At 41.3% G+C, this 14,178-nt stretch overlaps 1 protein-coding gene across 5 annotated transcripts in view; it reads left to right on the forward strand.

Moving 5' to 3' along the window:
• Window positions 1–14,178, forward strand: part of rasal2 (RAS protein activator like 2) — a 112,498-nt gene that overhangs the window by 40,731 nt on the left and 57,589 nt on the right. For 4 of the 5 annotated variants that reach the window (XM_050074442.1, XM_050074441.1, XM_050074439.1 and 1 more), the window contains exons 2-3: window positions 3,799–3,926; window positions 4,806–4,932. In XM_050074442.1, the coding sequence (XP_049930399.1) occupies window positions 3,799–3,926; window positions 4,806–4,932 (255 nt within the window). Of the gene's footprint in view, window positions 1–3,798; window positions 3,927–4,805; window positions 4,933–11,343; window positions 11,396–14,178 lie in introns of those variants that run through there. The other variant, XM_050074443.1, reaches the window with a different exon arrangement.

The raw sequence follows: 14,178 nt of genomic DNA on the forward strand, positions 1-14,178 counted from the left end.
ACTCGTCCTGTCTGAAGATCTGACCAGTGTGAGACGAGGACAGAGGCAGCAGCTTCCTGATAATCCAGAGAGGTTAAACTACTGCTCTGTCCTGGGCTCTGAGGGCTTTAACTCAGGGACTCACAGCTGGGACGTCGAGGTTGGAGACAGTACATACTGGGAACTGGGTGTGTTAGCAGAGTCTGTCCAGAGGAAAGGAGACATGTGGTCTGGATTATGGAGAATACGGTTCTGGTCTGGTAAATACAGAGCAGTCTCCCCACCACATCAAGACACTGCTCTCCCCTTTGAGAGGCAGCTCCAGAGGATCAGAGTAAATCTGGACTGTAACAGAGGAAAACTGTCGTTCTCTGATCCTGATACTAACACACACATACACACCTTCACACACACTTTCACTGAGAGGATGTTTCCATTCATTTACACTGGGAATAATCTCCCACTGAAGGTCTGTGTGACTGTAGAACAACACAACTAGATGATGATGATGATGATGATGATGATGATGATGGTGGTGGTGATGTTATGTGGATGACATCTACAGTATAATAACAAATAATCTACATCATTTTTTTCTCAGTGTAAAATGTTTAATGTAGAGTCAAAGATGTTTAAATCAGAAGACAAATATTATAAACTAACAAAAATCAATAACTTTCATATAATTTAAGATTCTTTTTCTTCATGTCAACATTCATTCATTCATTCATTCATTAATAATTAAGCATTATGTTCTCAAGTTGTCCCTCTCAAGTGTATATAGTAAAGGATATATGCTAATGCTCATTAATTTGTTTATTGATGTAAAGTGTGAAGAGACATTTTAAAATATTTTATTTCTTGGTTCTTGCTTCCTAAATTTGAGTGTTTGTTGCTTTTCGTTGTCATCTCTGACAGTAAATGACGAGTCTTTGAGTTTGGACTTTGAAACCTGCTGTGAAGCTGTGGGAAAGTTTTGGACTCTAAACTTTGTGGACTCGTGGATCATTTGACTCTTTATTTATTATTTATCCTCTTCGGTTCATTTGATCAGTGCTTCATCAGATCATTAATAAACCCATAAGTATATTTATGTGTGTATTTAATATGTTGTGTATTATGTGCAGCCCTGTCTCTCAGAAATTACATTTATATACAACTAATTTGAAACATCAAAACGTAATGCCAAGGAAATTATATTTTACATTAACATTAAGTGTAAATGTTGCTCATTAACACACCTTGTCTGTTCGTCCAACTCATTCTCGTGAGTGCAATATCTCAAGAACACCTTGAGGGAATTTCTTCCAATTTGGCACAAATGTCCACTTGGACTCAACAATAAATTGATTAGATTTAGAAGCTCAAAGGTCAAGGTCACTGTGACCTCACATCCTTCTCATTCTGGTGGACCTGATATCTCAGGAACAACGCAGGGGAATTTCATTTGGCACAAACGTCCACTTAGACTTAAGAATGAACTGATTTTGGTGGTCAAAGGTGTTGCCTAAACCTAAGACAAGAGTCCTGCACTTTCTGCTCCCACGTCCCCCCAGCCACCTTCCGAAGCCTCCATGGTACATGAATGTTTGGTTACCTGAAAGACAAGTTGTCTCTGAACACGATCCAGGCAGCGATTACGTTGCCACAAGAACGTAATAAAGAAAGCAGTTTAGTAACAAACAAACATTATTTCTGGGTGACAGGGTTGATTTTGCGTCATGTATTATTGGTGGGTGGGGTGAACAAAAACCAATTGGTGGCATCTGGGAGGTCTCTGGCCTCAGATCTTATTGATAACAGAGGCCAAAACTGATTAAATAAAACAACAAAGATTCACCTTAAAGTAACTTTGACTGAAATCTTCACGGAGGTGTGTAAGCGTCACTCAGGAAACTGGAGGAGCAACGTGAAGCTCAGCTCTGCTAAAAAGCTTAACCTGAGTCGTTTAGGTGGAGCTCTGACATATCTGACCTTTGAGTGTTTTTCTGTATAAATTTATAATTTCTTGTATATTTTGGTTCCTGAAAATAAAAAACAGACTCGTAGTAAAACGCTTGTCAACATGTGTTTATTCACACACACACAGTTTCTGATCAGTGTGTCTCATAAACACCAGACTGTCTGTTCCTGTGGTGTGGAGAAGCTGTTATCATGCTGTGTTTGATGTCACACCAACGTTTGAGGCTGTGGTTCCTACCTATTATGGGATGTAGCCTCGGTCTGGGGTGTTAAACACAGTAAACCGTCACCTGTCCTCTCTGTGTGTTGGTGTTTTAATGGCTCTGCGCTGGTGTTAGCCATGGCCAAAAGTCTTTACGTGTTCAGGTTGTCTGGCAGTGCGTCTCATTCTCGTGAACATGGTAATGTAAGAAGGTCTTAAAGGAATTTCTTCAAATTTGGCACAAACGTCTACTTGGACTCACCAATGAACTTATAGGATTTTGGTGGTTAAATGTCAATGTCACTGTAACCTTGTGTCTGTCCCATTCTTGTAAATGCAGTATCTCAAGAAGGTCTTGAGGGAATCTCCTTAAATTCAGCACAAAAGTCTTCTTGAATTCAATGATGAACTGGTTAGATATTGATGGTCAAAGGTCGATTATTATTATTATTATCATTTCAGACTCACAAGAGGGTCCATAGCAAAAAAATGTGACCTTGCATCTGTCCTATTCTCTTGAATGCGTTATCTCTGAGTGAATTTCCTTAAATTTGGCACAAATGTCGGCTTGAAATCAAGGATGAACTTGTTAGAATCTGGTGGTCAAAGGTCAGTTTCACTGTGACTTGTGTCTGTCCCAGTCTCTTGAGGGAATCTCCTAATATTTGGCACAAACATCCACTCTTTGATTCAGTGATGAAGTAGTTAGATATTGCTGGTCAAAGGTCAAGGTCAATTGTTATTATTAGAATCATTATTTCAGACTCAGAAGAAGGTCCATAGCAAAAAAACAAAAAAGTCACCATGCTTCCGTCACATTCTCTTGAATGCAATGTCTCAAGAACACCTTGAGGAAATTTAATCAAATTTGGCACAAACGTACACTTGAACTCAAGTATGAAGTTATTAGGAACTGGTAGTCAAAGGTCAAGGTCAGCGTGACCTTGCATCTGTCCCATTCTTGTAAATGCAGTATCTCAAGAACACTTTGAGAGAAAAACAACAACAAACAAACGTCCACTTGGACTCATGGATGAACTGGTTAAACTCTGGTGGTCAAAGGTGGTTTTTCATTCACTGATTATGACAAAACTCCACACAGATATCCAACAGGATAAAAAGATCAAATTATGTCATTTTATATCCAAAGGGTCAAAGGTCAGCTTGACTGTGACATCATCATGTTTTAACATCATATCTCAGGAACAGAAGGGGAGACATTTGGTCAGATACTGAATTGGTGACTCTAATCTTGAAACTGTGCTGATTGTATAGATCTTCAGTGTGTGAAGCGTCGTCCATATTTGAGAATGTGAAGCTTCTTTTCAGCAGCGACATCTGAAGCATCGTCAGTTGTCATGGTTACATATGAGTCTGTACTGACATGGATGTGAACTGTAGGTGCAGCTTGACTGGTCTGCAGAGGCGTGCAGCCATGAGGCAGTGATTCCAGTTGTTGTTTCTCTGTGCAGAGCAGCGCTGAATAATGTTTGTGTGTCTTTTTTGTGTGTTTGAATTGAAATGCACTGATGGTATTTGTACAGCCCCCCCCCCACCCCCAGCCCTGGTCTCAGTTAAACTGGAACTGATGGGGTTAAACCCGCTTTGTGTGTTTGTGTGTGTGTTTTCTAACACGTCATGTCTTCTGCTCTCAGATGTTAAAGGTCCTCCGGCTCACCGGTTCTCCTGCGGTCAGAGTCCGTACACCGACAGTGGAGCCTGGGAGAGGAAGCTGTGCATCCTGACAGACAGCCAGCTCATCCTGCTCAACAAGGACGATGAGGTCAGAACCCTCTGCGGTTACACACAGATACACACACAGATATACACACAGATACACACACAGATATACACACAGATACACACACAGATATACACTTTATTTGATCAGATAAAACCGGTTTAGTGGTGATGTCTGTCGCAGAATCAAAACATACACACTGTTAAATATAAAATCTGTTCACTCCTGTGATTTTCACATTTGAACAGAAACACCACCAGCAGTGTGTGAAGGTAATAAACTCAGTATCATATCAAATATTAGTCACACATCTGATCCAGTGGATTACAACATATCAGGTATTAAATTAACCTACAGATGCTTCGGCCCAAAATGAGACCAAACATTTTAATAGATGTCAGTTTCTGAGTCACGATGAAGGAAGAAACGTGGCAACAGACTGTCGGGCCGAGCTGATTTCTGTAAAACATCAGCAGCTCGTATCGGCCGGTTCAGAGGAGTGATGAGTCCGCAGTCTGTGATGGAATAAAACTGTCAGGAAAACAGGATTTTCAATAGTTGTGAATCACCGCAACCACCACAGGTCCATCAGCATACAGTGATAACTGTGCACACATAATATGAGGCTGATTGGTCCAGTAGTTTGAGAGATTAGCTGCAGACAGACAGACATGACCAAACACATGATCCACTCGAGGTTTACACCTGTTGATATAACACTGAGCGTATCAGATTTTTGTGGTCAGAGGTTAAGGTCACTGGTGGGCGGAGTCATTCAGCCACAGGGCGGTGATTCTAGTATTTTTTTAAACATACACCAGACTCAGGTGGAACACAGCCAGACTGACGTGGACTAAATCTGAGATGTTCAGTGGGCTTATCGTCCTGTAACACACAGTAACCCCCCCCCTCCTCCCTCAGGCTGCAGGTGACGCTCAGGAGAGCCCCACTGACTCGTCCAAGGGTCGAAGTCTCCGCAGGACTGTCAGCGTCCCCTCAGAGGGACAGTTCCCAGAGTTCCCAGCAGAGGGCGCCACCGCCATGCTAGGTAAGAACCAACAGACCGCTGTGAGCTGCTGCACTGAACATTAGAGCGCAGCAGAGCTCAGGATCGTTCAGTTATGTAACACTGCTGTGGGATGGTTGTGTTTTTGTGTGTCAGTTACATTCAGACGCACGATCAAGGATTACTGTGACTCTCTGGATTTAGTTTAACTGCATGGAATTCCTGGAATATCCTGGAGTTTTGGAGAGTATTCCAGGCAGAGCAGGGCACCTTAGACAGATGTCTCACTTTTCCTGGAATAAAAAAGCAGAATCAGTGTTTGGACATCAGGCCTGTATCTGTATGGAGTATTTTTAGTCTTCAGTGTGGCTCAAACTCCAAAAACACTGGATCCTACATTTCCCACAATGCAACTGGACGTCTTTAAAACTCCACACCTCTGCGCCAGAGTACTTCAACACAGATGCAGTTTTTGTCGTAGGTATCTGAATACGCAGACAGAACGTCCACAGTCTGTGAGCCTGACTAAAATAACCCTGATGACATCACTATGACATCATCAGAGGACATCATACAGCTGGTAATCGTCATGTGGAGTTCCCCTTTAAGACTTTAAAGCTTCCTGTCACAGATGCACTCTGTTTTACTGTGTAGCTTTAGATATTTTCACCTCCACTGCTTTTGTCGAGTCGTTCAAACTTTCCGTCTCTTGTTCTCCGTCACTTCGTCAACGTTTTGTTCGCAAGCTAAAAAAGTACACGTGATGTAATGTTGGGTGCTACATTTACTCAAGTACTCTGCTAATGTCTAAGTTTAGCTACTTTACATTTACATCTTTATACTTCTCCTCTACATCTCAGAGGGAACTACCGCACTTTCTACCGCACTACATTTATCTGACAGTTTAAGTTACTTTATACAGATTCAGATTATTAATACAAAATATAAACAAATAATAAACAATGATGTCTTTTATTAATTCCGGTGTGAAACTTCACCGTCACAGTTTAGAGCAAAAAAATAAACAATACTTAAAATCAGTACCTGAAATAAAAAGTGGGAGAATTTTAATGTACATTTATACATGTGTGAGCTGGACATAATGCAAGTAGTGCAATCTCTTACTTATTGGAAATTATTTTCATTAGATGGATTAAACTACCCAGCAGTATGAAGTCAGTAAAATTAGCTCATTTAGCAGCTGCGACATTAAAGTAATGAACACATTAATGCATCAATAATTATAAGTCATGTAATACATATTATTCTGCTTCCACTTATGGTACTGTAAGAACATTTTGATGGTAGCAGTACTGCAGTGAAGCTTTGAATGCAGGACTTTTACTCGTAACAGAGTATTTTTTACTCTGTGGTTTAACTACGTAAACTTCCAGCCGGACAGCTGCAGTTTCTGTCAACATTTATTTTATTTTTTTGCGTCTGTGCCGGCGATAGCTGTGGCCAGAGGCATTGTGTTTTCAGATTATCCATCCAGTTTCCTCAATTTTGGCACAAACATCTACTTGGACTCAATGAACTGATTTGATTTTGGTGGTCAAAGGTCACTGTGACCTCGTCCATCTTATACTCATAAATGAGATATGTCAAGAACACGTTGAGAGAATTTCTTTAGATTTGGCACAAACGTGGTGGTGGTCAAAGGTCAAGGTTAATTATTATTATTATTATTATTATTATTATAAACTTTGTCCGTATGTCCTATTCTTGTGAATGCATATCTCAAGAAGGCCTTAAGGGAATTTTCTCACATTTGGCACAATTGTCCATCTGGGACCAAAAAACTGATTAGATTTTGGTGGTCAAAGGTCAAAAGACAAGGTCACTGTGACCTTGCATTCGTTCCATTCTTGTGAACGTGATATCTGAAGAACATTTAGTGAAGTTTTTCAAATTTGGTACAATTGTCCACTTGGACTTAAGGATGAACTGATTAGATTTTGGTGGTCGAAGGTCAAGGTCAATTATTAACATTATAAACATTATTTTAGACTTGCAAGAGGGTCCTTAGCAAAAAAATGTGACCTTGCATATGCCTTATTTTTGTGAACGCAACATCTCAAAAAGTCCTTAAGGGAATTTTCTCACATTTGGCACAATCTTCCACTTGGGACCAAAAAACTGATTAGATTTTGGTGGTCAAAGGTCACTGTGACTACGTCTGTCTTTAACACAGATGTGGTCACAGCAGTGGTCACAGTGACCTTTGACCACAAGACCTTTGAACCTTGTGGTCAAAGGTCAGTGTCACTGTGACCTTGCGTCCATCCCGTTCTTATGAATGCAATATCTCAAATTTGGCACAAACGTGTACTTGATTCAAAGATAAACGGATAAGATTTTGGTGGTCAAAAGGCAAAAGTCAAGGTCGCTGTGCGTCCATTCCTTTCTTGTGAATGTAAACTCCTAAACTCAAGAATACCTTTGAGAGAATTTATTTAAATTTGTCACAAACGTCCACTTGAACTCAAGGATTAACTGATTACAATCTGGTGGTCAAAAGTCAATGTCACTATGACCTCACGTTCTTCCATTCTTGTGAATGAAATATGTCAAGAAGGTCTGGAGGAAATTTCCTCAAATTTGGCACAAATGTCCACTTGGACTCCACAATGAGCTGAGTAGAATCTGGTGGTCAAAGGTCAACGCTACTGTGACCTCACAAAACGCATTGCGCTATTTATGACAAAATTTCACACAGATGTCTGATTCCATTTTTTTTGTTTTTGTCAGTGACGTAGTGAGAACATGTGATAAATTATTTATAGATATAAATGTAACAGACTTTAGCAGAAGACGTTATGATTTGAATTATTAACAGATATTTAATCATAGTGAATTTGTGTCTGTGTGCAAGTGTGAAAGTGTGCTGTGTAAATGTGTCTTTATTTATATATTAAAAAAGTGTAAAAATAAAAGTTAGTCAACAGGTAAATAAATAATGATGATAGGAATAATGGTGACAGGTGAGGTAAAAATAAAAGTGTCTGAATCTTTTTTATCGTCTCTGTCACCATGTAAATCTCTGTGTTGTTTAGCTCTTTGATTAAACTTGATTTAATTCAGTTTAAGTTTCCAAATATTTAAAACACGTCAGGAGGAGTGTAATGAAAATATAAACATTAATATAAACTGTATATAAGATGCAGAGACAGTGTGAGGTCAGTTTGCACTCTGCAGTCAGTGTCCACAGATTTTGGGTGCTGAAGAGTCAGGTGGATGTTTTTCTGCTATAATGAGGCGTTCGGGTGCAGCCTGTAATTTTCCTGCTCTGTGTGGGAACGTCTCTGTGACCGGGGAATGTCTGGAGGACAAAGCGTCCAGTGTCCATCCGTCCGTAAGTCTGAAGGAGCTGGACTGACCCCGCTGCCCCCTGTGGGCTGCCTGAGCCGAGGGGATTCCCACCCAGAGCTGCAGGGGTCCGGAGCTGTGAGACTGGACGGGAAACAACAACCAGGACGTTTCAATACTTTGATTCAATAATCAGTTTATTGATCAGTTTATTGATCAGTTAGTGGACGGACAGACGTCTCCGTCTCTCCTCGTCCTGCTCATTCATCCACAGACAAACTCATTCATTCACTGACCCCCTTAATCCCCTCACTCCCCCTCACCCACCCCCACCAGCTCAGAGGGGAGGAGGTTATTTATATGTTAATGTGACCAGTCTGCCCACACAGACAGGCCTCCAGCAACCAGTTTAGACTGGGTTTGAGCTGGATTTGTACTGGGATTAAAGCAGAGTGTGAAGAAGTTTCACTTTCTGATTTCTGACGAGTTTAAAACTTGTCGTTTATACTTTTGATACTGGTTTTATCCTCTGATGTGTCTATGTCAGGTGTAATACTGGTTTTATACTGGGTGTAATACTGGTTTTATCTGTAGATTCATTGTATATCCACACTGGGATTAACACTGGTTTATATTATAGATTGATGGGTTCGATGCCAGATTTACACTGGGATTAATACTGGATTTGTAATGGTTTTAATACTGGTTTCATACTGGGTGTAATATTAGATTTATACTGGATTAATACTGGATTTATATTGTTTTTAATGGTGGATTTACACTGGGATTATCAATAGATTTGTTATTATGTCCATACTGGGTTTAATGCTGGTTTCATACTGGTTTACATGCTAGATTAAAACTGGGATTGTTCTTACATTTATACTGGTTATAATGCTGGATTTATACTGGTTTGATACTGGCTTTAGAACTAGATTGATACTGGTTTGATGCCAGATTTATACTGGGATTATCAATAGATTCATTATACATCCATACTGGGTTTAATGCTGGTTTCATACTGGTTTACATGCTAGATTAAAACTGGGTTTGATACTGGATTTATTCTGGTTATAATGCTGGATTTATACTGGTTATACTGGTAGATTTTTTTTATGTATGCAGCTCCTTCTATGTGGAATCCTGTGCAGAGGGACTTAGCTGCTCTCATTGGTTCCTCTCGCCTGTTTCAAAGCTCTGTTGCAGGATTAGACTGGAGTTTTAAAGAGTTTGAAGCTGTTGGACGGTTCAGACTGATCTGAGGAAGTGAAATAATGAAGCAGGAAATGAGAGGCTCTTTTATTACCCTCTTCTTCTTCTTCTTCTCCTCCTTCTTCTTCTCCTTGTTGACGTTCTGCTGTCACCTTGTTTAACTATCACACGAGGAAGGACGAGCAGCAGCGGCGGCGGCAGTGACAGTGGCTGAGCTGTAATTGCAGTCCAGTGTTGAACGTACAGTCTAATTACAGTGTTGACTGACTGCTCATTAACTGTCTCAGCCCTGAGACGCCTGCAGCTCATCCTCCTCCTCCTCCTCCTCCTCCTCCTCCTCCTCTTCTTCACCTCTCCTCTCAGTGTGACAGAGTTTCACTGAGGCTGGAGGTCATGATGTCACCAGATAAAATCACTGATTACAGGAAACTGATCTGCGTGTGAAAACAGCTGCAGGCGTCGTGGACGTCAGACACTTCCTCACCTGCAGAGCACAGGTGACACCCTGTCAGGCCAAAGGTCACGACCCCTCACTGTCCCTCACCTGGTTTACTCATATTTAGAATTAAAGGTGCAGTCAGTTACATTTCAGTAGCTCTGGCAGGTGCTAACAGGTGCTAACAGATGCTAACAGATGCTAACAGGTGCTAACAGATGCTAACAGATGCTAACAGATGCTAAAGTTTGTCTCAGTTGTTTAAGTCTGGAGCTCTGTTTGAGGTGAAGCTCAGACTGACTCTGGATCTGCTGCATTCCTCAGTCTGCCTTCCACCTGTCAGCACCACCACAATAAAACCTACACATCCTGCAAACTGGCCTTCAAAATAAAAGCCTTCAAACAACCTGGATTCAGTCCACAAATACCACAATAAAACATTCTGACATTTGTGAACCTGTCGCCTGAAGCCACATCTCATCACAGCACATCTTCAAACAACAGGACTCACATGAGCGTCAGTGAGAGTGAGGATTAAGAAAGGGTGATTAAATTGATAATGAAACAATACAAATGACCAGATAAACCAGACACAAACTCACACAACCATAAACAACTTAAACTACAGCAGAGAGATCAACAGGTCAGCTGCCAAGTTACCAAATTAATATCTATTTTAATGAACAAAACAATAACGTCCTCTTGTTGACTGAAGGCTGCATTATTTGTCTGAAAGTAGTTTTATCTGCTTGGTCTTCTTTCTTTTTAACCTTGAAGCTGTTACCACAACTCCACTGCTATCTTATAATGAGAACTTTATCTGTTATCATAATTCTATTTATACTTTAAAAATAAGATTAAATATGAGTTTTTATCCCCACAGTATATTTACATGTCACTGCAGCATAACACTAATGGAAAATCAGGTAAGAATTAATAAAATTTAATTAAAAATGAATTAAAAACATACAATTCTAAAGTTGTATATATTAAATTACCTCAGGTTGAATATTTCTTATGCATTTATATTAATTTTGTTTTTATAAATTAAGATGGATGAGGTTTTTTTTAAATTGTTAAAAAAAATAGTTCTTTCACTTTGTGTTTTTGGTTGTTTCTGTTGATTTAAAGGTTCAGCTTTATTGTGAGAATACAACACAGACCTGCATGATGAAATATTGTCCTCTCCTCACAGAAAATATGGAAACATGTTCAGATATTTTAAATTGACGTCAAATAAAACACTAAAATAGAACAAAGTAGTAGTGACCTAAAATCAGCACTAAGGGGAGAAATACACAAGGAAAACCAAAGCTGCCATTTAAACTGACAGTATCACTACTTTTATTAAAGTATGAACAGATGTGTGCAGACTGAATGCCTTTAACTCTTCAGCTCGTTTCCGGCTGTAAGACCTTTATTTTGAAGGTCCAGGTCGGAAGTGTGTGTGTTAGTCTGTTGTGTGTTGACAGAGTGAAACTGCGCTCAGACTGAATGAGTGTTCACACACAGACATGAGTTAACCTGCGTCTCTCATGGACTTTCTGGGTGAGTGTCTCTCTTTCTAAACTTTTTACTAAATAAAACACTTCCGGTGTTTTAGTAAAGTTCGGTGTGCAGACCGACAGTCCGCCGCTTCTCTCCGGGCAGTTTCTTTAAGCAGGTTGTGAAACACGCGTGAAGTTGTGCAGAAACCTGCAGCCGCACACTGAAGACACACACTGAAGACACACACTGAAGACACACACTGTCGGAAAAGTTCGTTTAACTCCCGTTAATCTGATCAAAGCGATCAGTTATCGATCAGAGAGTAAATCTGAGATCTACAAGTACAAGTACTGATACAGCTGAGTGAAAATACTCCATTACAAGGACAAGTCCTGCATCCAAATTCCTACTTGAGTAAAAGTACACAAGTACGATCAGCTAAATGTAACTAAAGTATCTAAGTAAAAGTACTCGCTGTGTGTTCTTTGAGTCTTTATTTAAATGTAACTAAAGTAATCAGATAAATGTAGTGCAGTAAAAAGTACAGTGTGAGGAGTGGAAGGAGAAAACAGAAGAAAGTGGAAATCCTCAGGTAGAGTACAGGTACCTGACGTACTGGAGTAACTAAAGGTAGTTACATCCAGCAGAGTGGTGACAGGGAACAAACTGAGGGGGGTCAGCCGTGGAGGAAGCCCAGGGTCAGTGCTCGGTCCTGGGGCGAGGTACTGTCAGAGTGGGGTCTGGTTATGGATGTCTCTGTGAGGAGGAGGAGGAGGAGGAGGAGGAGGAGGAGGATCTGCTGTGGGGCGGGCAGCAGGTGGAGGAAGCGGAGCAGGTGGAGGTGTTGTGATGGACTGAGACTTTGGATGATGCTGCTGCAGTAGTGAACTCTGGGTGTGATGACTCAAAGACGGTGTATGAAGGTGTCAAAGTCTCCCTCCTCTCTGTGCTGGACTCTGCTGGACTCTGGTGGACTCTTATGGACTCTGGTGGACTGTGCTGGACTCTGTGGTGGACTCTGCTGGACTCTGGTGGACTCTTATGGACTCTGCTGGACTCTTATGGACTCTGGTAGGCTCTGTGTCTTCTGTGCAGCGTCCACTCTGTGAATGTGTGAATTCCTTCCGGCTCCGTGCACCCGGCTGCTCGTCATTATTAACGGCTGCTGTGTGGCAGTTAGCCTACATCGTGGCACTCCAGCTGTCCCCAGATCAGCTATAATTAGTTCATTGTGTCCCAAATTTACTTAAGATCACTGTGCTTCTGTCTGAGGACGCTGAGACGTGAGGTGGACGTGTTTAAAGCAGCAGTCCGCTCCTCTCTGTGGGGCCGGTTGTTCTGAGCGTCAGAGCTGCTGCAGACTGATGATCCATCAGACCTGAGAGCAGAGTTTGTCCTCAGGCTGCGCCCTCCGTCTCTCTGTGTCTCAAATGTGATGTCTCTGCAGCTTAATGAGGACGGCGTCCTTGTCGCGACACGTTGAACTGATTCAATCAGCAGCTGGCTGACAGACTGACTCTGGATCAGATCCATCAGCTTCACTCAGCTTAAACAGACAGATTCAGTTTGTGCTGTGGTGAGTTAGACTGCTTTCTATTCTGCCTGGTGTGTGCACGCACACGAGCAGGGGTTATTATAAACATGTATATTATAAAAAGCAACTCATGTAGAATTTCTCCTCAGCTGAGGGACCCACACAGTTGCACAGAATCCCTTAAAAGGTTTCCTTAGTTAAGGAAAAACTCATTTACTGCATTGAAAGAGATTTTACAGCAGTGACAGTTTCCATGGAGATGGTTTGTTAGCTCAGACGCACTCTGTGACGCCTGTTGGCGTCTCGCAGAGTTGTCTCATAGTTAGACAGTGAAAACATGGCAGAAGAAAAACAACAAACTGCAAAGTGAACCAGATCCCCAGAAAGCCACTGTAGGAAGAAGCAACAAACATTAATTCAGTCAAATCCAAAGTGTAAAATCAGAAGTGTATCTGGCAGGTTCACCTGGTCGCAGAACTCTCTGCTCAGGGCGGGTTAGTGTTTTTATTTATCTCCGTAAACTCAGTCATGTTGAAGTTCAGATAGAAGGAACATTTATACTCGTGTGGTGGTGTGTCTGTGTCACTCTGCAGTTACACCTCCAACACACTAGTGGGGGGCAGAGTTTCTGTGAAGTGCTGTAAAGTTTAGTTGATTCAAAACACAGTAAACACACATTAAACACACAGTAAACACACATTAAACACACAGTAAACACACGGTAAACACACAGAGGCGGACTCCGGGGTTTTTTTGGACCTAATTGTATTGCAGAGTTTTGCACAGCAGCGACCGGATCTTTGCTCTCAAACCACAAAATGTGATGGCACAACAGTCTCCTTCAGTACATTATTCTATGCTTTCTTTTGATTTTCACATTGGCTAGTCATCCTGTTTAATTTGTCTTCTGATTAAATCGGAACCGTTGCTGGCAGACACTCTGTGCTGCAATAAAATGGTTAATCAGCAGTGCTGTGCACTGTAGAGCCGATGTGCTGCTGGTTCTGCCGGCCTGAATAGAATATAATGTCTATAGCCTTACTGTTGTGTGTACAGCCTTATAGACTGAGCTGAGTAGTGATGCGCGGGTCGACCCGTAACCCGCGGGACCCGCGGGACCCGCAAATGGACCCGCAGGTCGGGCAGCAGTGATCGTCTGTTAAATCAGTCTGTAAATTATATTTTGACATTATTATTATAATCTATTAATCTATAATCTATTACTGTCATGGCATCCGAAGGTACTGATGCGTTGAGCAGGTGACAGTCCGCGGTCACACTTGTGTCATGCACTTCAAAAGAAACTTGT

Source organism: Epinephelus moara, chromosome 21, assembly GCF_006386435.1.
Source record: "Epinephelus moara isolate mb chromosome 21, YSFRI_EMoa_1.0, whole genome shotgun sequence".
Lineage (NCBI taxonomy): Eukaryota > Metazoa > Chordata > Actinopteri > Perciformes > Serranidae > Epinephelus > Epinephelus moara.